This window comes from Lagopus muta, chromosome 16 (assembly GCF_023343835.1).
Source record: "Lagopus muta isolate bLagMut1 chromosome 16, bLagMut1 primary, whole genome shotgun sequence".
In the NCBI taxonomy this organism is placed as follows: domain Eukaryota; kingdom Metazoa; phylum Chordata; class Aves; order Galliformes; family Phasianidae; genus Lagopus; species Lagopus muta.
Window position 1 is genome coordinate 13,220,294 of NC_064448.1, and position 27,525 is coordinate 13,247,818.

At 51.0% G+C, this 27,525-nt stretch overlaps 2 protein-coding genes across 8 annotated transcripts in view; both read left to right on the top strand.

Moving 5' to 3' along the window:
• MAP1LC3A (microtubule associated protein 1 light chain 3 alpha) overlaps positions 1–27,525 on the top strand; it is a 63,961-nt gene that overhangs the window by 27,347 nt on the left and 9,089 nt on the right. The window contains exon 1 of one of the 5 annotated variants that reach the window (XM_048962920.1): positions 10,001–10,758. The exons of 3 other annotated variants lie outside the window; for them this stretch is intronic. In XM_048962920.1, coding sequence (XP_048818877.1) covers positions 10,386–10,758 — 373 coding nt within the window. In that variant the 5' untranslated portion in view covers positions 10,001–10,385. Of the gene's footprint in view, positions 1–10,000; positions 10,759–23,822; positions 23,961–27,525 lie in introns of those variants that run through there. One more of the 5 variants, XM_048962916.1, reaches the window with a different exon arrangement.
• LOC125701237 (dynein light chain roadblock-type 1-like) lies at positions 419–19,784 on the top strand. Of its 3 annotated transcripts, none has more exons than XM_048962993.1 (4): positions 419–492; positions 16,065–16,140; positions 16,660–16,827; positions 19,258–19,784. In XM_048962993.1, exons 1-4 carry the CDS (start codon positions 490–492, stop codon positions 19,299–19,301), a joined length of 291 nt encoding a protein of 96 aa, XP_048818950.1. In that variant the 5' UTR covers positions 419–489; the 3' UTR covers positions 19,302–19,784. The 3 variants fall into 3 exon arrangements, with proteins under 3 accessions (XP_048818950.1, XP_048818951.1, XP_048818949.1); XM_048962994.1 differs by lacking the exon at positions 419–492 and adding an exon at positions 13,310–13,327; XM_048962992.1 differs by lacking the exon at positions 419–492 and adding an exon at positions 13,702–13,719.

Genomic DNA, 27,525 nt, shown 5'->3' on the forward strand with positions numbered 1-27,525 from the left:
GTTTAGCAGCGCGCCCCGCCCTCTGATTGGTGGAGCCGGCGGCGCGTGCGCGCGGGGCATTACTGGCCGTTACTGGGCGCTGAGGCGGCGGGTCACGATGGTGAGTGATGCGGTCGGGCCGGGGCCGCTCCTCAGGCCGTGCTGCGCGGCTTCGGTGCTGAGCGCGGGCCGGGGCTGCTGGGGCGGGAACTGCGGCGCCGGGATCGCTAGGGAGCTGCTGGGAGCCGCGGGGCGCTGGGGCGGCCGGCACCGCCCGAAGCCGTGCGGGGAAAGGCCGCGGCGCTGCCCTGCACCGCTGCGGAGTCTGAACGCCGGGGATTCTCGGCCGGCCGCCGGGCCCGACCGTTACCGCGGCGACGCCGCTTGAGCCCTCTCAGAACGGGTGCTTCCGGGTTTAGCAGCGCGCCCCGCCCTCTGATCGGTGGAGCCGGCGGCGCGTGCGCGCGGGCCGTTACTGGGCGTTACTGGGCGCTGAAGCGGCGGGTCGCGATGGTGAGTGATGCGGTCGGGCCGGGGCCGCTCCTCAGGCCGTGCTGCGCGGCTTCGGTGCTGAGCGCGGGCCGGGGCTGCTGGGGCGGGAACTGCGCCGCCGGGATCGCTAGGGAGCTGCTGGGAGCCGCGGGGCGCTGGGGCGGCCGGCACCGTCCGAAGCCGTGCGGGGGAAGGCCGCGGCGCTGCCCTGCACCGCTGCGGTGTCTGAACGCCGGGGATTCTCGGCTGTCTGTGTATCCGAGCTGCGGGTCGAGACAGCCGGAGGGAAGGCCGTGTTAATTACCGGCTTCTTCAGGCTGATGTTCTGTGGAACCCGGAACATCCTTTTTTTTTTTCTAATTGTACATTCGTGGCAGGATGCTTCCTGTCCAGATTGCGGCGGGTGATTGTGGCCTTAGGGCTCAGTCTGTGTGGAAATAAAGGAATGCGGATGGAAGCTTTTTGTGAAGAAGTGCAGCAGCTCGTTGGGACATGCAGTGCTGTGGGACTGTGGCTCACGTTTTCTAAGCAAAACTGCCGTGCTGATATGCGGCTTGTATGTCCATTAGTTTATGTAAGAGTCTGACAGGAGGAGATTCTGATTTCCTTTTACAGAGCGCATCTCTTTCCCAGATGCTATCTCTTGCATCACCCAGCCTTATGTTGGGATTAAGGTTTTGTTTGCTGCTCAGATTCAGTACGTGATGTTTTTCTGGGTGATGTTTTTGTTGCCTGGTGGATGGCAGGGGCTGAGTGAGGTGTTGGGGAGGAGTCTCCTCTGTGTGCAGCTCCGGAAGACATCCCTGAACAAACAGCTGTGAGCTGCCAGAGCTGCTCCCCCTCCTCTGAGTTGGGTTAACTGCTGGTTGGTAGAGGAGATTCAAAATCAGCGTGGTTCTGTCTGGATGCTTCTTGGCACCCAAGCAGATTTGTTGAGGTCTGTTTAGGTATTTGATGACTTTGGGCTCAGATGCATTTATGAAGAAGACAGGACGTTTTTTCAGATGGAACAGAGAGTTCCATCTGAACAGAGCCGCTGTTTATCACTCAGCATTTTCACACCCTGTAGTTATCTGGGCTTTTTTTCTCTTTCCTTGTCTCCCAAGTGGAAGCAGTCCAGCATTCAGAAGAAATCAAGGCCTCCGCCAAAGCAATTAAAGTTTGTTTTTTGGTTGTTTGTGTTTTCTGTGTAGGATAATAATTCTGCTTTGTCAAAACAAGCTCAGGTGGTGCTGTGTGATCATAGCAGCAGTCTGCATTACTCCGAAAGCTCCCAAAGCCCCGTGGAAGGTTTGCTGGCAGTTCTTAGGCTGAACTAATGCTTTTTTTTGCTGACACAAATCACCTCTCCCAGCTGGGGAGGTGGGCAGGGGGTTACTCACGGTGCCTGACAAATGCAGCCCCGTTGCCAGGTGCCCCCTGTAGCTCTGGCCTTTCCCATGACTTTAGCTGATTCTTTTGTTCTGTGCCAGGTCTTGCAGGATCTGAAATGTGCAGCACGCCTGTGTTTCCTTTACAGGGAATCAAAAACATAAAAACTGATGCTTGGGCCTTCAGTCATCTTTTTTTCTTTTATCTCTGGGGGAGTTGTTTTTCCAAAGTAGTGATCCCTACACCAACAGTAATTCTAAATAAAGAGCACGGATCACTTCTTCCTTTTGCTTTTTATGTTTTTAATTCCTCTTAGCGCTGGTTTGAGAAAAGGGAGGATAGTTTTGCATGTAGAGCGTGCATTATTCTGTTTTGCTCATGAATTCCATTTGTAGGTACACAAATTTTGCTCTGTGCCTATACTGTAGCAGTCTAAGAAGTCTTCCCTGTGTGAGCCAGCAGTAAGGAGCTCATTCATGGGGCTGCAGGAGGGTTGGGAGGAGAGGGTAAAATTAAAAGAGAGTTCCAAGTTTGCACAAGATTGTAATCACAAACGACTGAAGATTACTCAGACAGATCATAGGATGGCTTGGGTTGGAAAAAAGCCTAAGGATCATCAAGTTCCAACCCCCTGCCACAGGCAGCACCGCCAACCTCCAGATCTGGCACCAGACCAGGCTGCCCAGGGCTCCATCCAATGTGGTTTTGAACACCTGCAGAGATGGGGCATCCGCAGCCTCTCTGGGCAGCTGCTCCAGCACCTCACCACTCTCTCTGGAAAGAACTTCCCCCTGATATCCAAAATGAGTGGAAACCAACTAAAAAGACCAGGCAGAGAAAACAGTACTAAAGCACACAGTGCTTTTTGGAAAGGTACAGGCCGTGTCTGTGTGTCATCTTTGTGCATCTTTACTGTCAGGCACATTGTTGTGAGGCTTTAGTTGAAGGCAACCAGCACCTGTGATCTTTTGATTTGCGCTGTTTTTTGCAGGCTGATGTAGAAGAAACGCTGAAGCGAATTCAGAGCCAGAAAGGAGTGCAAGGAATCATTGTTGTTAATTCTGGAGGTACTGTCAGTCTGTTTTCTCAGATCATAACTTACACCACTCGTGCTTTTTAAGGAGTTGCAGTTGATGTCTCTCTCAGCAGAGATTTTCCTGTACTTAAGCTCAGCTGTTAAAATTGTGTGTCAGTTTAAGCCAAATGTTTTCTAGAAATAATCCTTAGAAAACATGGCAGATGTTTCCACTCTCCCCCTAAAACACTTATTTTTGTTTTTATTTATCTGTTTATACATCTCAGATGAGTAACTGGCAAAGCAAAAGGAAACCACTGATGTTAGTAGAGGGAAGCGGTTATTCTCACCTTCATCTGTGGTTGCAGAACTTAACCTCTCTGTCTTATTTCTGTTCATGCTCTTCTTTTAAGCTTTCAAAAGAGCACTCCTGCTCCCACCCCCCTGTTTTAGCTCTCTAACCCATACTCAGGTTCACTGGCCACTGCAGTTGGATACGGTGATACCTGGAGGGAGTTGGTTCAAAAGCTGTGTTACTGACCCTTGCTGTCCCCGTGGTGGCTTCTTGCAGGTATTCCTATCAGAAGCACTATGGACAACACCACAACCCTTCAGTATGCTGGCCTACTGCAGCACTTCATCGTGAGGGCAAGGAGCATCGTGCGCGACATCGATCCCCAAAATGACCTCACCTTCCTGCGGATCCGCTCCAAGAAAAATGAAATCATGATTGCTCCAGGTAAGAGGAAGCAGGCTGACAGCACCCAGCAGATACTTCTCTCGTGAGGTCTGCCAGAGTCGCCTGTTGGCTTCTCTGCAGTAGAGATGCTGTGAGCCTGAGAAATGAGTTCTGCATGCTGCTTTTATTCATGTTACCCACTCTGTTCTTTTCCAAAGGCTTTGCCCTTCATTGCTTTCTTCAGTTGGAAATTTTATCACTGACCTTAGCTTGCTTTTTCATGCCGCAGTGTGCGAAATCACTTTCCTCGTTTAATTTTCTCGGAGTAGAAATGGTTAATTAGCATTTGACAGCGTGCTGCAGCCTCTCATGCTTTGTGTTTTTCAACATGGAATCCAGAAAGTTGGAAGGAAATGTTTTGAGACCAGTTTCACCTAGCTGAGTGCTGAACTTACGAACCAGTGTCATGCATTGACATGGGATAGTTCAATTGGAAACTGGCACAAGGTTGGACCATCACTGCACGTCCTGTCCTTGGTTCCCAGCAGCAGATCCCAGCTGCTCCCTCTGCTCCCCCTCCTCAGGGGCTGCAGGGCACGGTGAGGCCGCCTCTCAGCCTCCTGTTCTTCAGACCAGGCAACCCCAGTGCCCTCAGGCTCTCCTCACAGCACTCGTTTTCCTGCTGCTCTGTGTCCTCCTCAGGATGCTTCCAAGAACCTCAGTAACCCTGCAATGTTGTGGAGCCCAGGGCTGTACACAGTGTTCAAGCTGAGGCCACACCAATGCTAAATATGGTGGAAGAATCACCTCTTTTGACCTGTTGGTTGTGCTTTGTGTAATACACCCCAAAACGTTTGCCTCTCAGCTGCCAGGGCACACTGCTGGCTCTTGCTGAGCCTGCTGCCACCTGTGCCCTCGGTCCCTTCCCACTGAGCTGCTCCAGCCACTTAGCTGTAACATCTGCTAATTCCCTCAGAAGCAAGTCCTGCCAAACTCCATGGACCATGGCCGTTCAGCTGGTACAGCTGCATCCCTACAATTGTAATGTCTGCTAATTGAAAGTTACTGCTTCCCCTGTGATGTCCTCCAACTCAGAGGTCCGGGCAAACCAAGATCTGTTGCTGTTGTTAAATACTGAGGCAGAAAAGGCGTTAGACATCTCCACCTGTGAGGTGACCTTTCACCCCAAGTATCAGTCCCCTGTTTTCCTTTGACCTCCTCTTGCTGCTGACAAACTTGCAAAAGGCTTTTTGTTGTCTCACACCACACTGCTCAGCATCAACTCAAGTACAGCTTTGGCTTTTCTTGTTTTCTCCCTGCAGATCCGAACTGCAGCTCTGTACTCTCCCTCTGAAACCAGACCTTGCTTCCAGATGCTGTGTGCTTTCTTGTTTTGCCCCAGTTCCAGGTGTTCCCTCTTCAGCCAGGCCAGCTGCCCCACTTGCTTGGCACATGGCACAGTGGCATTGCCTGCTCGCAGGCTTTTGAAAGGCGTTTCTTGAGAAGTGACCAGCTCTCCTGGGCCCCTGGATACTGGAGAGCAGAATTGTAGGGAACACTGCTAATTTGCTCCCTGAGAAGCTTAAAGTTTGCTCTCTTTAAAAGCTTGTGGTGACAATTCTGCCTTTTTTTTTCCTCCTTACACTAAAAGTGTTGAACTCAACCACTTCATGATCCCTGTGGCCACGACGGCTGCCTGCTGTCACAGCTCCCATAGGGCCTTCCCTCTCGTACATGAAGTGCAGGAGGGCTTCTGTCCTAGCTGGCTCACTCAGTACCTGTGAGTACTCGTTCCACTTCTGGCTCAGAGGAAAGGATTTTAACATGGAGCTGTACTGGGTCACAGAATGTGGCAGCAGCCTTCTTTCTGGAGGTACTCCTCGGTATTTCAGCCAGCTATGAAACAGGGATGAGTTGCATTAATGGTGCAAGAACTCAGCTTTGTTCCTGTGGACTGTAGTGGCATTCTGCTGGTGGGGAGGCAAAGAAGGAGGCTGGTGCTCCAGCAGGCAGCTGTGCAGGAGCTGGTCGGAGCAGTGCTTGGGGAAGAGAGGCTCTGGGGTTTGTGCTGGTGCATCCTCTCATTTCCATACGAAAGATGGAAAGAGAAATAACCATTACTCCAGAACAAATGCAGCTGGAGCCCCTTTGGTCCAGCAGCCTGGCTGTGAGATATGGGAAATCGCTGTCTTGCGCTGCCTAGTTTGCTTAAGTCATTGCACGTGTCAGTTATTCTCGTTTATTAGGGATGAACGGTGTTAAATTTGGCTCTTGAGCATGTGAGACTTTTCCACCACGAGACTCAGATAAGTGATCCAACACGTCAAACCTGTTCTGATCACTGGGGATGAATGTCAGGACAGCGTATCAGTGAGATACGAGAAAGAGACAAAGCTGGAAGTTCCTGTATTTAGCAACAGGGATGCTTTTCTTTGTGAATCAATATCAACAATGAGAGAATAATTTGTTTTTTTTTCTTTTCCCTTCCAGAAAAAGACTACTTCTTGATTGTCATCCAGAATACAAACGAATGATTCCACTCACTGGATCTGCTTTTTTCCCTTTGCCCTACTTTCTTTTTTTTAATTTAATGCTAAAGTGTAGAGCTCTGGTATTAACTCTGTTGTGCCACTTCTGCGATGTTTTGGAGGAACCAAAGCAGGTGTTCTTGTTGTCTGTATGCTTTTGACACATAGAAAAATGGCTTCTTTTGGGATCACTCGTCATTTTGAGAAGGAAATGGTGAATTAGAACCTGGTGACCTTGGCAGTGAAAAAAAGTAAAATAAAAATGCAACAGATGCTTTTAATAGTTGACAACATAACACAGAAAACCCTAGTAACATTCTACAAGATTATTCTCTGTACATTTCCATGATCCTGTCGCCATTATTAGAGTTGAGCTCTTACACTGTTACTTTTGAATGACTAAATATGAAACCTTCCTGTCCTGTTGTTCTCTCTTATTTTATGTTACTTGAAAAAGTCTGGTCATATTAAATTTAAAAAGTGTCATCAGTGATGGCTTTTGTCTTGTTTTTCCTTGTCTTGTAAGGAATTCAATTATTGTCACAATTGTTTTTTGTTTTTTTTCCTTCAAAAAGTAGAACCTTTGTAGGGCGTTTTACCTCTCTGCTGCTTTCTCTGAACAGTGATCCACTGAAAATACATGTGCTACATGCTTATAATTGCCTGAGAGGTTGGAGTGTCTTTCCTCCACGTCTCTTTGTTGTCTCAGGCAGCAACAGAGGTGCTGTGCCTGAATGCAGACATCGAGGCTCTGTTGGAGCTCTCAGCTGTCGCAGTTCAGGAGCTGCTTTCATCTGATCCTTGCTCTCGTCATTTTTCCGTGCATGTTATTAAAGATAAAAATGTTACCTGGTTCCTCCGAAATAATAAAGAAAATGTTTTTCTGTAGCCTTGAAAAGGTCTTGTAACTGCATGCAGAGTTGAAGGGTTTGTGCCCGGTGTTTGTGTCACCAGTTTGTCCCATGTGGCAGACACAGCTCTGCCTTGTACTGAAATGTCCTTGCGCTCTGCAGAATGCCACAGCCCACGTTAAAAAATGGTGCATATTGTCTTGTGCTGCATTTCCTTTGTGTGCTCAGCTCAGTACTGGGAGCGGCATCAGCAGCGTGCAGCGCTCCGAGAGCCCTGTTCCTCCCCAGGCTGCTCTGTCCCATGGGATGGGAGGGCTGTGCAGTGAGCTGTTCCATCTTGCCTGCTGGGCTCCCTCCTTTTCACCCCTCTGACCTAGAAGTTATGTGATGGCAGTTCTATCAGCACAAAAGGATTTCCCTTGATTCAGTAACTGCAGCCTTACTGGGGGATGCTGCTGCTTGTGCTGGCGAGGGATTGCTCCTGCCTGACAAATCCGTGTTAGCAGAAGTGCCCAGCCTGTGTTCAGATCTGCCTTCTGGAAGCTACAGGCGGTGCTGGGAACACGGGGTGATGCCTGGTTAGTGCCTGGTTTTACACCTGGGAACAGAATTAGAATCTGTGTGATCTCAGCAGGTTATGGGATCAACCGGGCAATTGGCTGCAGTAAAGTTTTGGAGTCTGTTAGTAAAAACGTTGGTGATGGTTTGGACGCTTTTCTGCATTTCAGAGCAGAAAGTTCTGTGGTGTGTATGTGGTGACTAAGCAGCAAAGGTCACCTGGATGTTCAGCATTTTATAATGTGTTTTCAGACTTGGGCATTAATTTACAGACCGTTTCTATTTTTTTAGATGGTGTTTTTGACCGTAAAAGCCAGAAATGTTTTCAGAAGAGAACAGAAATCCTAACTTGAAATCGCTCCTATGGTCAGTCCTGCAGCACCTGCCTGTCCATATTCTTTGGTATTTTAAGAACTTGTTCATATTTTGAGCACCTCGGCTGTCATCACTGTGACTCAGGGTTGGCTGCTGCTCAGTTCGTGAACTGTTTCTCCCATCAGATGTCTGACCACACCAAACTGGTGCCTCCCTGCAGTCAGGTTCTGTGCCAAGCAATGATTAATGTAAACATCCATCTCCTAGGTTAGAAGTCTAACTCACATAGCACGCATACGCTGACTTTTAGTATTTAATTTTGATTTGATACCCAGCAGCTTATACGAAACATGCCATCTGTTACAATTTAATTAAATATTGTCTCCAGAAAATTACTTCCAGCAAGCTGGAAGCTCTGGATAATATCTGAATAATGAGGCAAGGCAGAAGAAAAACATGTCTTCAGTTGTTTCCTTTCTTTTTTATTGTTTGTGGCCGGAGAAACGTTTCCCTGCAGGCTGTGACCTGCTGGTGTGTTTTCGCTTTCCCTGGGAGGTGCGACTGCTACTCTTAGTGCTGAAGAGTTTTTGGTGCCCAGCATTCTATTTGACTCTTCCTTAAGGTAACTATCCTGCCATCCTATCTGTATCCTGTCTGCCTTTAGGACAGAGGGATGTTTGTTTTCCCCTAAGAGCCTGTAGGCAGCCAGTTGAACAACGAAGATCATGCATGCTTTCTGCATTGCATTGAGGCCGTAAATGAGAGCATAAACTTCCAGTGAAATTGATTATATGTGTGTGTGTGTGTATTCCAAGGTGCTGTTCCCTATCTGACTTTGAATGTATTGAGGAACTTGAATAAAAGGGTCTTGAAGCTGATTTTGGGGTGCCACATCCAGCTGGGGAGGGCAGGGCCTTATGTTACGCTATTGCCAATTTTACACCAGGTGAATCAAAGTTGTTTCATTTTTATTTTTCAAGTAGGGTGGATCAAGGTGAAGAACAATACTCTCTTTTAAAGTATTACATATACATGTACATACATATGTATATATACACATAACATACGTATTATGGAGATAAAGCTTCTTGGATCTGGAGCATCAGAAGAGTCCCAGAGATCTGACAGGAAGGAATTGCTCTGCATAGGTGTCAGGGAGGTCTTCAGTAAGGTTGGCTGTAGAAAAGTGAAGGCCAGGAAAGAGTCTGGGTGATGTTTTGCTGCTTACCTGTGTTTGCTGCGCCTGGGCCTAGTCAGTCATGGGAATTACTGACATTCAGGTAAAACTATTGACAACAGCAAATTGAAGAAGACAGAAGAATATGCATTATGCTTCTAGGCTCTTTTTCGTAGCCTGAAAACAGAGAACACTGACTCAAAGACTGGCTTGGAAAACACTTGCGCTCTGTGGCTTTGAGCTGTTCTGTGTTACAACTGCAGAACGGCCTGACTTGCTGTCTTTGGGAAACGGATCCCTCTGAAGGCAGAGGAAGCACTGCTGCAAAGACTGAGCAAACAAACCCTGGTGCGTTAACAAGCTGATGAAAGGGGTTTGAGTTACGGCTCTGCGCTGCAAGCAGCAGCACTTGAGGCCCAGCCTCCTACCGAGATAAGGACTTGGCAGAGGAATGGAGGTGATAACACCCAAAAGATCGCAAAAGACAGACTAGTGGAAACACCTGTGGATCTTCAGACAGGTCTTTCGCCTGCTATGGACATATGGATCTTTCAGCAGCTATTTGTCTGCCTGAGATACGCTGTGATTGAGCAGCACTTCTTTCACATACAGGACATCTGTTTACCTTGTCTTTATTAAAGCTTTTGCTAGGCACAGCTGAAGGGAATGAAGGCAAGGCCTCCAGCAGGGCAGGCTGCCCGTTAGTTAGCCCTGAGCAGAGCTGTGTGTGCGGGGCTGCGGGGCGCTGAGCTCTGACAGAACCATCGCTGCCGAAGTCTGAGCATCATCACGGTCTGTGTCAGCAGAAATATACTTCAGCAGCACCACAGCATTCCTCAGGGAGCTTCCGTAGAGTCACAAACGTGCAGAGTGCTTATCACCAGTGGGGCTCACCCTGCAGGAATGCTAGCATGTATAAAGCTGGCTGTTGGTCCTGTGTTGCTGCAGGACGGCTTGCTGCGGCTGGTTTGATCCCGCCGGGTCGGTCTGTCCATCTGTTCCTCATCAAAAATGGTCAGTGCTTAGCAGGTTAATAACAGTAACAAATTCTTCATGTCAGCCTGCAGTCTGTAATGTCAGTCCACTTGCTTTATCTCAGTACTGCAACTTTCACTTCTGCATTTTTTGATGAAAAGGACCCTTTTGATAATCAGAGCATTTTTAAAAGATGCACGGAAGCCTGTATGTCTCTTTGAAGCAGGGATGTGTTCCATGTGTGCCTGTTTCCACAGCCTGTCGTACACCACAGGGCGTTGTTTCATAACACAGCTTTCATTGCAGCATGCCTTCACGGGGACGTTAAGTGTGGCTCTGTGCAAAACGTTGTCGCTGTTTGCTGCTGGGTTTGATTCATTCACAGCTCTAGAAATAGCCCGCTCTATTTGTAGGTGTGATTTGGTCTTCAAGGCACGCAGGCAGCATGCGCAGCGGGGTGAGACAGCAGGATGGGCCGCTCCAGGGTGCGAGGGGCAAGAAGCAGAGCGGGTGGGGGCTTCACCCATGGGCACAGAGTGGTGGGACGGGGGGTGGCTTTAACTACAAGAGGGGAGATTCAGCTCAGATGAGCATTAATTACTCTGAGGTAATCAGAGCGGGACAGGCGGCCCCGCCCCTCCGCAGGCACGTCACGGTGACGTCACGGCCCTCCGCCGCCCCGCCTGCCGCGGTGACGTCACCGCCCGCTCCGCCGCAGCCCGCGCAGCCGCGCCATACGGAGCCGCCGCCGGCACTGCGCTCCGGCCCGGCCGCCGCCATGCCTTCGGACCGGCCCTTCAAGCAGCGCCGCACCTTCGGTGAGCGAGCGGGCGGGGAGGGGGCGCGGCGCTCGGAGGGTGAGGCGAGGCCGGGGCCGTGCGGTGCCGCGGGGCGGGCTGTGCCCTCCGGCCGGGCTGTGCCTTCTCCTCGCGGCGCTGAGCGCAACCCGCAGAGCGCACCGCGCTGCCCTCGTTTCCCATCGTTGTGCCGCCCGGATCCGCGCTCGGCCCGCTGCGTGTCGTGCGGGGCGGGCCGGCGGGCCGAGCCGCTCACGCCGCGGTCCTTTGGGCTGCCGGAGGGCGGTCGCCTCTTCGCAAATCGCCCCGGTGCCCCCGCCCGGCTCGCCGAGGGCGCCGTGCCGCGCTGCCGAGGCCCGGCGGGTTCCGGGCTCGCCTGGAAAGCGGCGTTTTGCTGAATGGAGGCGGTGGGAAATGTCCGATGAGGCGGCGGTTCCCGCACGGGGCGCAGCGCTGTGCCGGGCCCGGCAGTGCGGGCTGCTGGAGCTGCTGCTGCTTCTGACCTTTGCCGGCCGGGCGGCTGAGCCCAGCGACCCGCAGCCCTTCTCAGAAGCTTTTTATTATAAGCAGCAGCATCCTAAATGACACCCTTCGTAACCGCCTGCTGGAGAAAGTAAACATGGGTGCCTGCTGGGGGTTGTGCTCCCTGCTGTGTCTGTGGCAGTGTCTTTGGGTTGGAGGTGAGGTCTGACGGAGCCCCTCAGCTGCCATGTACAAACCTGCCCGTGGATGCTGAGGGAGCTGCATTCTGCTTAGTCAGATGCGTGGTAGGAGTCCAGAACAGTTCCCAGAATGAAGCTGTGGTCTGTGTCACAGGAACGGGGTGTCCTGGCTGCAGCCCATGTGCGGCCGCCTGCTGACCCTGCGGTGCTTCCTATGAGGAGAGCATCTTTGGGCTGAATGCTCCCATCCCAGGTGCGGTTTTCTGGGAGTTTGCCTTCACTTCTGGCAGCGTACTTCTGGTACAGGAAAGGCAGCAAGCAGGGAGAGCGGCGCATAGAACTGAAGAGCAGCCTTCACCAGGTGGCAGCGGGGTGAGAAAGGGGATTGTCCATCTCCGCTCTGTCCCTGTGAGACCCCACCTCCGTACTGCATCCAGCCGTGAGGCTGCTGGCACAGGAAGGGCACGGAGCTGCAGCAGCGGGTCCAGAGGAGGACACAAAGGTGCTCAGAGGGCTGGAGCACCTCTGCTATGGAGACAGGCTAGGGAGCTGGGAGTGTTCCACCTGGAGGAGGGAAGGCTGCAGGGAGACCTCATTGCAGGCTTGCACAATTTAAAGGGAGGTTATAAACAGGAGGAAAATGAACTTTTTACACGGGTAGATGATGAGAGGACAAGGAGGAGCAGTTTAAACTAGAGGGAAGATTCAGATTAGATGTCAGGGAAGAGTTTTTCTCTGAGAGGGCGATACAGCACTGGCATTGCTGCCCAGAGCTGGGGTTGCCCTGTTCCTGGAGGTGCCCACGGCCATGGATGGGGCCCTGGGCAACCTGATGGAGTGGTTGGCAGCCCTGCCCACGGCAAAGGGGCTGGAAATAGGTGATCTTTGAGGTCCCTTCCAGCCCAAACCATTCAGTGATTCTGTGACTCACCAAGTGTGAGCTGGCCACGCTTATACCAGTGAGAAGACCACTAATGGACAGTGTCCCACGTGCCGTCCTGCGCTTGTCATAACTGTTATGCTTCATATTTGGCCTGGAGCTGGGGCTGTTCAGTGGGTTGGCTCGTCTGCACACCGTGATAGGAGGGTTCATGTAATGGCGCTGCAAGAGCTGAGAGCCCTGACATGAGGTTTGCTGCTGCTTTTTGGTGCCTGGCTGTCTCTATCTGCCTGTGTTACTTGCCAAGGGCATTGTGTGACGTGAGCTGATGTGGGGCTGACTAACAGCACTTACGAAAATGCTGAATGGATGATAGAAGGTGAACAGATGCCGACGACAAATGCCAGTGAGGTATACAGACCACAAATGCTGATTATTTTTTATTTTGTTTTTGTTTTTAAAGAAAAGCTCCTGACCAATAGCCAGCAATAATACAAAATACAGCCTGCATGTATTTTGTTGATTATTTAACATTGTCTTTGCACAAAAAGCATGAAGTATCCACTGAACCAGCAGGGTGGAGGTGCTGCTGACGGTAGGATCAGCAGCCCTGGCACTCCCACAGCAGCATTCCATGCATCGTCTGTTTGTGTCACCTGCTGGGTTTGTTGTGCTCTTGGAGCTGTCTGATGCCCCTTGTCTTCAGAAGGTTGTTTGGGAACAGGCTGCAAGAAAAAAGGAAGGAGTTCCTGCCTGGCTCTCGTGCCTGCACAGCTCCCTGCTCCCACGTGCTCCAGTAACCGGCTGCCGTCTCTTTGTACATGTGTTCCTTGAGGCTGCGTCTCTTCAGGGCCACGGCCGGTCTAGTATGAGATTGAAGTACGGCAAGCCGGGCCCGACCGTTACCGCGGCGACGCGCTAGACCCCTCTCAGAACGCGTGCTTCCGGGTTTAGCAGCGCGCCCCGCCCTCTGATTGGTGGAGCCGGCGGCGCGTGCGCGCGGGGCATTACTGGCCGTTACTGGGCGCTGAGGCGGCGGGTCGCGATGGTGAGTGATGCGGTCGGGCCGGGGCCGCTCCTCAGGCCGTGCTGCGCGGCTTCGGTGCTGAGCGCGGGCCGGGGCTGCTGGGGCGGGAACTGCGCCGCCGGGATCGCTAGGGAGCTGCTGGGAGCCGCGGGGCTCTGGGGCGGCCGGCACCGCCCGAAGCCGTGCGGGGAAAGGCCGCGGCGCTGCCCTGCACCGCTGCGGAGTCTGAACGCCGGGGATTCTCGGCCGGCCGCCGGGCCCGACCGTTACCGCGGCGACGCCGCTTGAGCCCTCTCAGAACGAGTGCTTCCGGGTTTAGCAGCGCGCCCCGCCCTCTGATCGGTGGAGCCGGCGGCGCGTGCGCGCGGGCCGTTACTGGGCGTTACTGGGCGCTGAAGCGGCGGGTCGCGATGGTGAGTGATGCGGTCGGGCCGGGGCCGCTCCTCAGGCCGTGCTGCGCGGCTTCGGTGCTGAGCGCGGGCCGGGGCTGCTGGGGCGGGAACTGCGCCGCTGGGATCGCTAGGGAGCTGCTGGGAGCCGCGGGGCGCTGGGGCGGCCGGCACCGTCCGAAGCCGTGCGGGGGAAGGCCGCGGCGCTGCCCTGCACCGCTGCGGTGTCTGAACGCCGGGGATTCTCGGCTGTCTGTGTATCCGAGCTGCGGGTCGAGACAGCCGGAGGGAAGGCCGTGTTAATTACCGGCTTCTTCAGGCTGATGTTCTGTGGAACCCGGAACATCCTTTTTTTTTTTCTAATTGTACATTCGTGGCAGGATGCTTCCTGTCCAGATTGCGGCGGGTGATTGTGGCCTTAGGGCTCAGTCTGTGTGGAAATAAAGGAATGCGGATGGAAGCTTTTTGTGAAGAAGTGCAGCAGCTCGTTGGGACATGCAGTGCTGTGGGACTGTGGCTCACGTTTTCTAAGCAAAACTGCCGTGCTGATATGCGGCTTGTATGTCCATTAGTTTATGTAAGAGTCTGACAGGAGGAGATTCTGATTTCCTTTTACAGAGCGCATCTCTTTCCCAGATGCTATCTCTTGCATCACCCAGCCTTATGTTGGGATTAAGGTTTTGTTTGCTGCTCAGATTCAGTACGTGATGTTTTTCTGGGTGATGTTTTTGTTGCCCGGTGGATGGCAGGGGCTGAGTGAGGTGTTGGGGAGGAGTCTCCTCTGTGTGCAGCTCCGGAAGACATCCCTGAACAAACAGCTGTGAGCTGCCAGAGCTGCTCCCCCTCCTCTGAGTTGGGTTAACTGCTGGTTGGTAGAGGAGATTCAAAATCAGCGTGGTTCTGTCTGGATGCTTCTTGGCACCCAAGCAGATTTGTTGAGGTCTGTTTAGGTATTTGATGACTTTGGGCTCAGATGCATTTATGAAGAAGACAGGACGTTTTTTCAGATGGAACAGAGAGTTCCATCTGAACAGAGCCGCTGTTTATCACTCAGCATTTTCACACCCTGTAGTTATCTGGGCTTTTTTTCTCTTTCCTTGTCTCCCAAGTGGAAGCAGTCCAGCATTCAGAAGAAATCAAGGCCTCCGCCAAAGCAATTAAAGTTTGTTTTTTGGTTGTTTGTGTTTTCTGTGTAGGATAATAATTCTGCTTTGTCAAAACAAGCTCAGGTGGTGCTGTGTGATCATAGCAGCAGTCTGCATTACTCCGAAAGCTCCCAAAGCCCCGTGGAAGGTTTGCTGGCAGTTCTTAGGCTGAACTAATGCTTTTTTTTTGCTGACACAAATCACCTCTCCCAGCTGGGGAGGTGGGCAGGGGGTTACTCACGGTGCCTGACAAATGCAGCCCCGTTGCCAGGTGCCCCCTGTAGCTCTGGCCTTTCCCATGACTTTAGCTGATTCTTTTGTTCTGTGCCAGGTCTTGCAGGATCTGAAATGTGCAGCACGCCTGTGTTTCCTTTACAGGGAATCAAAAACATAAAAACTGATGCTTGGGCCTTCAGTCATCTTTTTTTCTTTTATCTCTGGGGGAGTTGATTTTCCAAAGTAGTGATCCCTACACCAACAGTAATTCTAAATAAAGAGCACGGATCACTTCTTCCTTTTGCTTTTTATGTTTTTAATTCCTCTTAGCGCTGGTTTGAGAAAAGGGAGGATAGTTTTGCATGTAGAGCGTGCATTATTCTGTTTTGCTCATGAATTCCATTTGTAGGTACACAAATTTTGCTCTGTGCCTATACTGTAGCAGTCTAAGAAGTCTTCCCTGTGTGAGCCAGCAGTAAGGAGCTCATTCATGGGGCTGCAGGAGGGTTGGGAGGAGGAGAGGGTAAAATTAAAAGAGAGTTCCAAGTTTGCACAAGATTGTAATCACAAACGACTGAAGATTACTCAGACAGATCATAGGATGGCTTGGGTTGGAAAAAAGCCTAAGGATCATCAAGTTCCAACCCCCTGCCACAGGCAGCACCGCCAACCTCCAGATCTGGCACCAGACCAGGCTGCCCAGGGCTCCATCCAATGTGGTTTTGAACACCTGCAGAGATGGGGCATCCGCAGCCTCTCTGGGCAGCTGCTCCAGCACCTCACCACTCTCTCTGGAAAGAACTTCCCCCTGATATCCAAAATGAGTGGAAAGCAACTAAAAAGACCAGGCAGAGAAAACAGTACTAAAGCACACAGTGCTTTTTGGAAAGGTACAGGCCGTGTCTGTGTGTCATCTTTGTGCATCTTTACTGTCAGGCACATTGTTGTGAGGCTTTAGTTGAAGGCAACCAGCACCTGTGATCTTTTGATTTGCGCTGTTTTTTGCAGGCTGATGTAGAAGAAACGCTGAAGCGAATTCAGAGCCAGAAAGGAGTGCAGGGACTCATTGTTGTTAATTCTGGAGGTACTGTCAGTCTGTTTTCTCAGATCATAACTTACACCACTCGTGCTTTTTAAGGAGTTGCAGTTGATGTCTCTCTCAGCAGAGATTTTCCTGTACTTAAGCTCAGCTGTTAAAATTGTGTGTCAGTTTAAGCCAAATGTTTTCTAGAAATAATCCTTAGAAAACATGGCAGATGTTTCCACTCTCCCCCTAAAACACTTATTTTTGTTTTTATTTATCTGTTTATACATCTCAGATGAGTAACTGGCAAAGCAAAAGGAAACCACTGATGTTAGTAGAGGGAAGCGGTTATTCTCACCTTCATCTGTGGTTGCAGAACTTAACCTCTCTGTCTTATTTCTGTTCATGCTCTTCTTTTAAGCTTTCAAAAGAGCACTCCTGCTCCCACCCCCCTGTTTTAGCTCTCTAACCCATACTCAGGTTCACTGGCCACTGCAGTTGGATACGGTGATACCTGGAGGGAGTTGGTTCAAAAGCTGTGTTACTGACCCTTGCTGTCCCCGTGGTGGCTTCTTGCAGGTATTCCTATCAGAAGCACTATGGACAACACCACAACCATTCGGTATGCTGGCCTACTGCAGCACTTCATCGTGAGGGCAAGGAGCATCGTGCGCGACATCGATTCCCAAAATGACCTCACCTTCCTGCGGATCCGCTCCAAGAAAAATGAAATCATGATTGCTCCAGGTAAGAGGAAGCAGGCTGACAGCACCCAGCAGATACTTCTCTCGTGAGGTCTGCCAGAGTCGCCTGTTGGCTTCTCTGCAGTAGAGATGCTGTGAGCCTGAGAAATGAGTTCTGCATGCTGCTTTTATTCATGTTACCCACTCTGTTCTTTTCCAAAGGCTTTGCCCTTCATTGCTTTCTTCAGTTGGAAATTTTATCACTGACCTTAGCTTGCTTTTTCATGCCGCAGTGTGCGAAATCACTTTCCTCGTTTAATTTTCTCGGAGTAGAAATGGTTAATTAGCATTTGACAGCGTGCTGCAGCCTCTCATGCTTTGTGTTTTTCAACATGGAATCCAGAAAGTCGGAAGGAAATGTTTTGAGACCAGTTTCACCTAGCTGAGTGCTGAACTTACGAACCAGTGTCATGCATTGACATGGGATAGTTCAATTGGAAACTGGCACAAGGTTGGACCATCACTGCACGTCCTGTCCTTGGTTCCCAGCAGCAGATCCCAGCTGCTCCCTCTGCTCCCCCTCCTCAGGGGCTGCAGGGCACGGTGAGGCCGCCTCTCAGCCTCCTGTTCTTCAGACCAGGCAACCCCAGTGCCCTCAGGCTCTCCTCACAGCACTCGTTTTCCTGCTGCTCTGTGTCCTCCTCAGGATGCTTCCAAGAACCTCAGTAACCCTGCAATGTTGTGGAGCCCAGGGCTGTACACAGTGTTCAAGCTGAGGCCACACCAGTGCTAAATATTGTGGAAGAATCACCTCTTTTGACCTGTTGGTTGTGCTTTGTGTAATACACCCCAAAACGTTTGCCTCTCAGCTGCCAGGGCACACTGCTGGCTCTTGCTGAGCCTGCTGCCACCTGTGCCCTCGGTCCCTTCCCACTGAGCTGCTCCAGCCTCTTAGCTGTAACATCTGCTAATTCCCTCAGAAGCAAGTCCTGCCAAACTCCATGGACCATGGCCGTTCAGCTGGTACAGCTGCATCCCTACAATTGTAATGTCTGCTAATTGAAAGTTACTGCTTCCCCTGTGATGTCCTCCAACTCAGAGGTCCGGGCAAACCAAGATCTGTTGCTGTTGTTAAATACTGAGGCAGAAAAGGCGTTAGACATCTCCACCTGTGAGGTGACCTTTCACCCCAAGTATCAGTCCCCTGTTTTCCTTTGACCTCCTCTTGCTGCTGACAAACTTGCAAAAGGCTTTTTGTTGTCTCACACCACACTGCTCAGCATCAACTCAAGTACAGCTTTGGCTTTTCTTGTTTTCTCCCTGCAGATCCGAACTGCAGCTCTGTACTCTCCCTCTGAAACCAGACCTTGCTTCCAGATGCTGTGTGCTTTCTTGTTTTGCCCCAGTTCCAGGTGTTCCCTCTTCAGCCAGGCCAGCTGCCCCACTTGCTTGGCACATGGCACAGTGGCATTGCCTGCTCGCAGGCTTTTGAAAGGCGTTTCTTGAGAAGTGACCAGCTCTCCTGGGCCCCTGGATACTGGAGAGCAGAATTGTAGGGAACACTGCTAATTTGCTCCCTGAGAAGCTTAAAGTTTGCTCTCTTTAAAAGCTTGTGGTGACAATTCTGCCTTTTTTTTTCCTCCTTACACTAAAAGTGTTGAACTCAACCACTTCATGATCCCTGTGGCCACGACGGCTGCCTGCTGTCACAGCTCCCATAGGGCCTTCCCTCTCGTACATGAAGTGCAGGAGGGCTTCTGTCCTAGCTGGCTCACTCAGTACCTGTGAGTACTCGTTCCACTTCTGGCTCAGAGGAAAGGATTTTAACATGGAGCTGTACTGGGTCACAGAATGTGGCAGCAGCCTTCTTTCTGGAGGTACTCCTCGGTATTTCAGCCAGCTATGAAACAGGGATGAGTTGCATTAATGGTGCAAGAACTCAGCTTTGTTCCTGTGGACTGTAGTGGCATTCTGCTGGTGGGGAGGCAAAGAAGGAGGCTGGTGCTCCAGCAGGCAGCTGTGCAGGAGCTGGTCGGAGCAGTGCTTGGGGAAGAGAGGCTCTGGGGTTTGTGCTGGTGCATCCTCTCATTTCCATACGAAAGATGGAAAGAGAAATAACCATTACTCCAGAACAAATGCAGCTGGAGCCCCTTCGGTCCAGCAGCCTGGCTGTGAGATATGGGAAATCGCTGTCTTGCGCTGCCTAGTTTGCTTAAGTCATTGCACGTGTCAGTTATTCTCGTTTATTAGGGATGAACGGTGTTAAATTTGGCTCTTGAGCATGTGAGACTTTTCCACCACGAGACTCAGATAAGTGATCCAACACGTCAAACCTGTTCTGATCACTGGGGATGAATGTCAGGACAGCGTATCAGTGAGATACGAGAAAGAGACAAAGCTGGAAGTTCCTGTATTTAGCAACAGGGATGCTTTTCTTTGTGAATCAATATCAACAATGAGAGAATAATTTGTTTTTTTTTCTTTTCCCTTCCAGAAAAAGACTACTTCTTGATTGTCATCCAGAATACAAACGAATGATTCCACTCACTGGATCTGCTTTTTTCCCTTTGCCCTACTTTCTTTTTTTTAATTTAATGCTAAAGTGTAGAGCTCTGGTATTAACTCTGTTGTGCCACTTCTGCGATGTTTTGGAGGAACCAAAGCAGGTGTTCTTGTTGTCTGTATGCTTTTGACACATAGAAAAATGGCTTCTTTTGGGATCACTCGTCATTTTGAGAAGGAAATGGTGAATTAGAACCTGGTGACCTTGGCAGTGAAAAAAAGTAAAATAAAAATGCAACAGATGCTTTTAATAGTTGACAACATAACACAGAAAACCCTAGTAACATTCTACAAGATTATTCTCTGTACATTTCCATGATCCTGTCGCCATTATTAGAGTTGAGCTCTTACACTGTTACTTTTGAATGACTAAATATGAAACCTTCCTGTCCTGTTGTTCTCTCTTATTTTATGTTACTTGAAAAAGTCTGGTCATATTAAATTTAAAAAGTGTCATCAGTGATGGCTTTTGTCTTGTTTTTCCTTGTCTTGTAAGGAATTCAATTATTGTCACAATTGTTTTTTGTTTTTTTCCTTCAAAAAGTAGAACCTTTGTAGGGCGTTTTACCTCTCTGCTGCTTTCTCTGAACAGTGATCCACTGAAAATACATGTGCTACATGCTTATAATTGCCTGAGAGGTTGGAGTGTCTTTCCACCACGTCTCTTTGTTGTCTCAGGCAGCAACAGAGGTGCTGTGCCTGAATGCAGACATCGAGGCTCTGTTGGAGCTCTCAGCTGTCGCAGTTCAGGAGCTGCTTTCATCTGATCCTTGCTCTCGTCATTTTTCCGTGCATGTTATTAAAGATAAAAATGTTACCTGGTTCCTCCGAAATAATAAAGGAAATGTTTTTCTGTAGCCTTGAAAAGGTCTTGTAACTGCATGCAGAGTTGAAGGGTTTGTGCCCGGTGTTTGTGTCACCAGTTTGTCCCATGTGGCAGACGCAGCTCTGCCTTGTACTGAAATGTCCTTGCGCTCTGCAGAATGCCACAGCCCACGTTAAAAAATGGTGCATATTGTCTTGTGCTGCATTTCCTTTGTGTGCTCAGCTCAGTACTGGGAGCGGCATCAGCAGCGTGCAGCGCTCCGAGAGCCCTGTTCCTCCCCAGGCTGCTCTGTCCCATGGGATGGGAGGGCTGTGCAGTGAGCTGTTCCATCTTGCCTGCTGGGCTCCCTCCTTTTCACCCCTCTGACCTAGAAGTTATGTGATGGCAGTTCTATCAGCACGAAAGGATTTCCCTTGATTCAGTAACTGCAGCCTTACTGGGGGATGCTGCTGCTTGTGCTGGCGAGGGATTGCTCCTGCCTGACAAATCCGTGTTAGCAGAAGTGCCCAGCCTGTGTTCAGATCTGCCTTCTGGAAGCTACAGGCGGTGCTGGGAACACGGGGTAATGCCTGGTTAGTGCCTGGTTTTACACCTGGGAACAGAATTAGAATCTGTGTGATCTCAGCAGGTTATGGGATCAACCGGGCAATTGGCTGCAGTAAAGTTTTGGAGTCTGTTAGTAAAAACGTTGGTGATGGTTTGGACGCTTTTCTGCATTTCAGAGCAGAAAGTTCTGTGGTGTGTATGTGGTGACTAAGCAGCAAAGGTCACCTGGATGTTCAGGGCATTAATTTACAGACCGTTTCTATTTTTTTAGATGGTGTTTTTGACCGTAAAAGCCAGAAATGTTTTCAGAAGAGAACAGAAATCCTAACTTGAAATCGCTCCTATGGTCAGTCCTGCAGCACCTGCCTGTCCATATTCTTTGGTATTTTAAGAACTTGTTCATATTTTGAGCACCTCGGCTGTCATCACTGTGACTCAGGGTTGGCTGCTGCTCAGTTCGTGAACTGTTTCTCCCATCAGATGTCTGACCACACCAAACTGGTGCCTCCCTGCAGTCAGGTTCTGTGCCAAGCAATGATTAATGTAAACATCCATCTCCTAGGTTAGAAGTCTAACTCACATAGCACGCATATGCTGACTTTTAGTATTTAATTTTGATTTGATACCCAGCAGCTTATACGAAACATGCCATCTGTTACAATTTAATTAAATATTGTCTCCAGAAAATTACTTCCAGCAAGCTGGAAGCTCTGGATAATATCTGAATAATGAGGCAAGGCAGAAGAAAAACATGTCTTCAGTTGTTTCCTTTATTTTTTATTGTTTGTGGCCGGAGAAACGTTTCCCTGCAGGCTGTGACCTGCTGGTGTGTTTTCGCTTTCCCTGGGAGGTGCGACTGCTACTCTTAGTGCTGAAGAGTTTTTGGTGCCCAGCATTCTATTTGACTCTTCCTTAAGGTAACTATCCTGCCATCCTATCTGTATCCTGTCTGCCTTTAGGACAGAGGGATGTTTGTTTTCCCCTAAGAGCCTGTAGGCAGCCAGTTGAACAACGAAGATCATGCATGCTTTCTGCATTGCATTGAGGCCGTAAATGAGAGCATAAACTTCCAGTGAAATTGATTATATGTGTGTGTGTGTGTATTCCAAGGTGCTGTTCCCTATCTGACTTTGAATGTATTGAGGAACTTGAATAAAAGGGTCTTGAAGCTGATTTTGGGGTGCCACATCCAGCTGGTGAGGGCAGGGCCTTATGTTACGCTATTGCCAATTTTACACCAGGTGAATCAAAGTTGTTTCATTTTTATTTTTCAAGTAGGGTGGATCAAGGTGAAGAACAATACTCTCTTAAAGTATTACATATACATGTACATACATATGTATATATACACATAACATACGTATTATGGAGATAAAGCTTCTTGGATCTGGAGCATCAGAAGAGTCCCAGAGATCTGACAGGAAGGAATTGCTCTGCATAGGTGTCAGGGAGGTCTTCAGTGAGGTTGGCTGTAGAAAAGTGAAGGCCAGGAAAGAGTCTGGGTGATGTTTTGCTGCTTACCTGTGTTTGCTGCGCCTGGGCCTAGTCAGTCATGGGAATTACTGACATTCAGGTAAAACTATTGACAACAGCAAATTGAAGAAGACAGAAGAATATGCATTATGCTTCTAGGCTCTTTTTTGTAGCCTGGAAACAGAGAACACTGACTCAAAGACTGGCTTGGAAAACACTTGCGCTCTGTGGCTTTGAGCTGTTCTGTGTTACAACTGCAGAACGGCCTGACTTGCTGTCTTTGGGAAACGGATCCCTCTGAAGGCAGAGGAAGCACTGCTGCAAAGACTGAGCAAACAAACCCTGATGCATTAACAAGCTGATGAAAGGGGTTTGAGTTACGGCTCTGCGCTGCAAGCAGCAGCACTTGAGGCCCAGCCTCCTACTGAGATAAGGACTTGGCAGAGGAATGGAGGTGATAACACCCAAAAGATCGCAAAAGACAGACTAGTGGAAACACCTGTGGATCTTCAGACAGGTCTTTCGCCTGCTATGGACATATGGATCTTTCAGCAGCTATTTGTCTGCCTGAGATACGCTGTGATTGAGCAGCACTTCTTTCACATACAGGACATCTGTTTACCTTGTCTTTATTAAAGCTTTTGCTAGGCACAGCTGAAGGGAACGAAGGCAAGGCCTCCAGCAGGGCAGGCTGCCCGTTAGTTAGCCCTGAGCAGAGCTGTGTGTGCGGGGCTGCGGGGCGCTGAGCTCTGACAGAACCATCGCTGCCGAAGTCTGAGCATCATCACGGTCTGTGTCAGCAGAAATATACTTCAGCAGCACCACAGCATTCCTCAGGGAGCTTCCGTAGAGTCACAAACGTGCAGAGTGCTTATCACCAGTGGGGCTCACCCTGCAGGAATGCTAGCATGTATAAAGCTGGCTGTTGGTCCTGTGTTGCTGCAGGACGGCTTGCTGCGGCTGGTTTGATCCCGCCGGGTCGGTCTGTCCATCTGTTCCTCATCAAAAATGGTCAGTGCTTAGCAGGTTAATAACAGTAACAAATTCTTCATGTCAGCCTGCAGTCTGTAATGTCAGTCCACTTGCTTTATCTCAGTACTGCAACTTTCACTTCTGCATTTTTTGATGAAAAGGACCCTTTTGATAATCAGAGCATTTTTAAAAGATGCACGGAAGCCTGTATGTCTCTTTGAAGCAGGGATGTGTTCCATGTGTGCCTGTTTCCACAGCCTGTCGTACACCACAGGGCGTTGTTTCATAACACAGCTTTCATTGCAGCATGCCTTCACGGGGACGTTAAGTGTGGCTCTGTGCAAAACGTTGTCGCTGTTTGCTGCTGGGTTTGATTCATTCACAGCTCTAGAAATAGCCCGCTCTATTTGTAGGTGTGATTTGGTCTTCAAGGCACGCAGGCAGCATGCGCAGCGGGGTGAGACAGCAGGATGGGCCGCTCCAGGGTGCGAGGGGCAAGAAGCAGAGCGGGTGGGGGCTTCACCCATGGGCACAGAGTGGTGGGACGGGGGGTGGCTTTAACTACAAGAGGGGAGATTCAGCTCAGATGAGCATTAATTACTCTGAGGTAATCAGAGCGGGACAGGCGGCCCCGCCCCTCCGCAGGCACGTCACGGTGACGTCACGGCCCTCCGCCGCCCCGCCTGCCGCGGTGACGTCACCGCCCGCTCCGCCGCAGCCCGCGCAGCCGCGCCATACGGAGCCGCCGCCGGCACTGCGCTCCGGCCCGGCCGCCGCCATGCCTTCGGACCGGCCCTTCAAGCAGCGCCGCACCTTCGGTGAGCGAGCGGGCGGGGAGGGGGCGCGGCGCTCGGAGGGTGAGGCGAGGCCGGGGCCGCGCGGTGCCGCGGGGCGGGCTGTGCCCTCCGGCCGGGCTGTGCCTTCTCCTCGCGGCGCTGAGCGCAACCCGCAGAGCGCGCCGTGCTGCCCTCGTTTCCCATCGTTGTGCCGCCCGGATCCGCGCTCGGCCCGCTGCGTGTCGTGCGGGGCGGGCCGGCGGGCCGAGCCGCTCACGCCGCGGTCTTTTGGGCTGCCGGAGGGCGGTCGCCTCTTCGCAAATCGCCCCGGTGCCCCCGCCCGGCTCGCCGAGGGCGCCGTGCCGCGCTGCCGAGGCCCGGCGGGTTCCGCGCTCGCCTGGAAAGCGGCGTTTTGCTGAATGGAGGCGGTGGGAAATGTCCGATGAGGCGGCGGTTCCCGCACGGGGCGCAGCGCTGTGCCGGGCCCGGCAGTGCGGGCTGCTGGAGCTGCTGCTGCTTCTGACCTTTGCCGGCCGGGCGGCTGAGCCCAGCGACCCGCAGCCCTTCTCAGAAGCTTTTTATTATAAGCAGCAGCATCCTAAATGACACCCTTCGTAACTGCCTGCTGCTGAGCTGGTAGGAATGGAGCGGGAGGAGTCTGCTTTGCTTTTGTGCATTGCTCAGACTGGAGGAGAACAAAACTCGAGGCTCCGAGTGACTGAAGGAGAGCAGGATTAAAATAGACCAGGAGGGAAAAGGGGGAGAGGGAGTTGGGTGCTGTGAGAGCCGCGGGTGTCTGCGCCATCCTCTGCCCTTTGGCTCCCAGCTGATCTGCAGAGCTCAGCGGGAGGAGGAGGACGAGGAGGCCGCTTTGGGTCAGGGCTGGGATCGCTGGAGAAAGTAAACATGGCTTGTTTTCATCTTCAGCTCATTGCACAACGGGAGCAGGAAGCAATTGTTTACAGTGCCGTTGGAGAGAGCCGATGGAAAATATTTCCAGTGCCACTGCACCCTCAGAACGGCTCTGTTTGTGAGGCCGCAAAGCTGTAGAGAAGTGGAATGGCTCCAAAGGAGCAGAAAAGGCAGAGTCAGAGTGTGGCTGTTTACAAGAGCCGCCCAGGCTCCGGTGTCACAGCACGTGGCTTGGTGAGGCCTTGGCCCACTGCCCTGAGCTGAGGCTCTGCTGTTCTTTGTGCCCGTTTTCCCCATTCTTGTAGTGTTGAGACTTGTTTTTCCATCGAGTTTCTTCTGCATGCTCGTCTGCTTTGTCTTGGGTCCATTCTGAATACATTTTCTGGATTTCTGTGAGTTCTTGTTGAGGACTCGAGTACAGAGCTGAGGCACGGGGCGCTCCCAGTGCCTGATACACACCCCTGGGGGTGCCTGCTGGGGGTTGTGCTCCCTGCTGTGTCTGTGGCAGTGTCTTTGGGTTGGAGGTGAGGTCTGACGGAGCCCCTCAGCTGCCATGTACAAACCTGCCCGTGGATGCTGAGGGAGCTGCATTCTGCTTAGTCAGATGCGTGGTAGGAGTCCAGAACAGTTCCCAGAATGAAGCTGTGGTCTGTGTCACAGGAACGGGGTGTCCTGGCTGCAGCCCATGTGCGGCCGCCTGCTGACCCTGCGGTGCTTCCTATGAGGAGAGCATCTTTGGGCTGAATGCTCCCATCCCAGGTGCGGTTTTCTGGGAGTTTGCCTTCACTTCTGGCAGCGTACTTCTGGTACAGGAAAGGCAGCAAGCAGGGAGAGCGGCGCATAGAACTGAAGAGCAGCCTTCACCAGGTGGCAGCGGGGTGAGAAAGGGGATTGTCCATCTCCGCTCTGTCCCTGTGAGACCCCACCTCCGTACTGCATCCAGCCGTGAGGCTGCTGGCACAGGAAGGGCACGGAGCTGCAGCAGCGGGTCCGGAGGAGGACACAAAGGTGCTCAGAGGGCTGGAGCACCTCTGCTATGGAGACAGGCTAGGGAGCTGGGAGTGTTCCACCTGGAGGAGGGAAGGCTGCAGGGAGACCTCATTGCAGGCTTGCACAATTTAAAGGGAGGTTATAAACAGGAGGAAAATGAACTTTTTACACGGGTAGATGATGAGAGGACAAGGAGGAGCAGTTTAAACTAGAGGGAAGATTCAGATTAGATGTCAGGGAAGAGTTTTTCTCTGAGAGGGCGATACAGCACTGGCATTGCTGCCCAGAGCTGGGGTTGCCCTGTTCCTGGAGGTGCCCACGGCCATGGATGGGGCCCTGGGCAACCTGATGGAGTGGTTGGCAGCCCTGCCCACGGCAAAGGGGCTGGAAATAGGTGATCTTTGAGGTCCCTTCCAGCCCAAACCATTCAGTGATTCTGTGACTCACCAAGTGTGAGCTGGCCACGCTTATACCAGTGAGAAGACCACTAATGGACAGTGTCCCACGTGCCGTCCTGCGCTTGTCATAACTGTTATGCTTCATATTTGGCCTGGAGCTGGGGCTGTTCAGTGGGTTGGCTCGTCTGCACACCGTGATAGGAGGGTTCATGTAATGGCGCTGCAAGAGCTGAGAGCCCTGACATGAGGTTTGCTGCTGCTTTTTGGTGCCTGGCTGTCTCTATCTGCCTGTGTTACTTGCCAAGGGCATTGTGTGACGTGAGCTGATGTGGGGCTGACTAACAGCACTTACGAAAATGCTGAATGGATGATAGAAGGTGAACAGATGCCGACGACAAATGCCAGTGAGGTATACAGACCACAAATGCTGATTATTTTTTATTTTGTTTTTGTTTTTAAAGAAAAGCTCCTGACCAATAGCCAGCAATAATACAAAATACAGCCTGCATGTATTTTGTTGATTATTTAACATTGTCTTTGCACAAAAAGCATGAAGTATCCACTGAACCAGCAGGGTGGAGGTGCTGCTGACGGTAGGATCAGCAGCCCTGGCACTCCCACAGCAGCATTCCATGCGTCTCTGTTTGTGTCACCTGCTGGGTTTGTTGTGCTCTTGGAGCTGTCTGATGCCCCTTGTCTTCAGAAGGTTGTTTGGGAACAGGCTGCAAGAAAAAAGGAAGGAGCTCCTGCCTGGCTCTCGTGCCTGCACAGCTCCCTGCTCCCACGTGCTCCAGTAACCGGCTGCCATCTCTTTGTACATGCATGCGTGTGTTCTGCTGCATCTAAATGTAGCTCTGTCAAAAATGCCAGTTGTTTGCTTGAGCAATTTGAAGTGTCCTGAGCACTTCTGAGAAACAGGAGTGTGTTCCTGCTGGCTCAGAGATTTGTAATTGTCAAGTTGTAAAGATGGAAGGAAAGGTCAAACAGAAGGCAGAGGAAAGCCCTGGCAGAGGACAGCCTGCTCGTCACACAGAAACTGGTTGTTCTTTTTCCAGGACTAGTGAAACTGATTAAACAGTGAGGAAAAAAACAGTCCTTCATCTGGAACACTTAATGTGAACACAGTGTACACAGTCCAAACACCACGTGGGAAATATTTTCCTTAATGTTGAAGGGAAAGCTCTCAACATCTGCTTTCTCTTTCTCACCTTCTTCTGCCTTTCACACAGCCCCTATTTCCTGGAAGCAGAGCTGTTGGCTCCCTTATGCCTTTTTGTAGCAAAGGTGCCCTGAAACTTAGTGAGAAA

Bases quoted from the DNA above. Each gene is read 5' to 3' on its own strand.
- LOC125701237 (XM_048962993.1), top strand. The intron at 16,141-16,659 runs GTACTGTCAGTC...GGCTTCTTGCAG, and splicing joins CATTGTTGTTAATTCTGGAG to GTATTCCTATCAGAAGCACT. The intron at 16,828-19,257 runs GTAAGAGGAAGC...TTTCCCTTCCAG, and splicing joins TGAAATCATGATTGCTCCAG to AAAAAGACTACTTCTTGATT.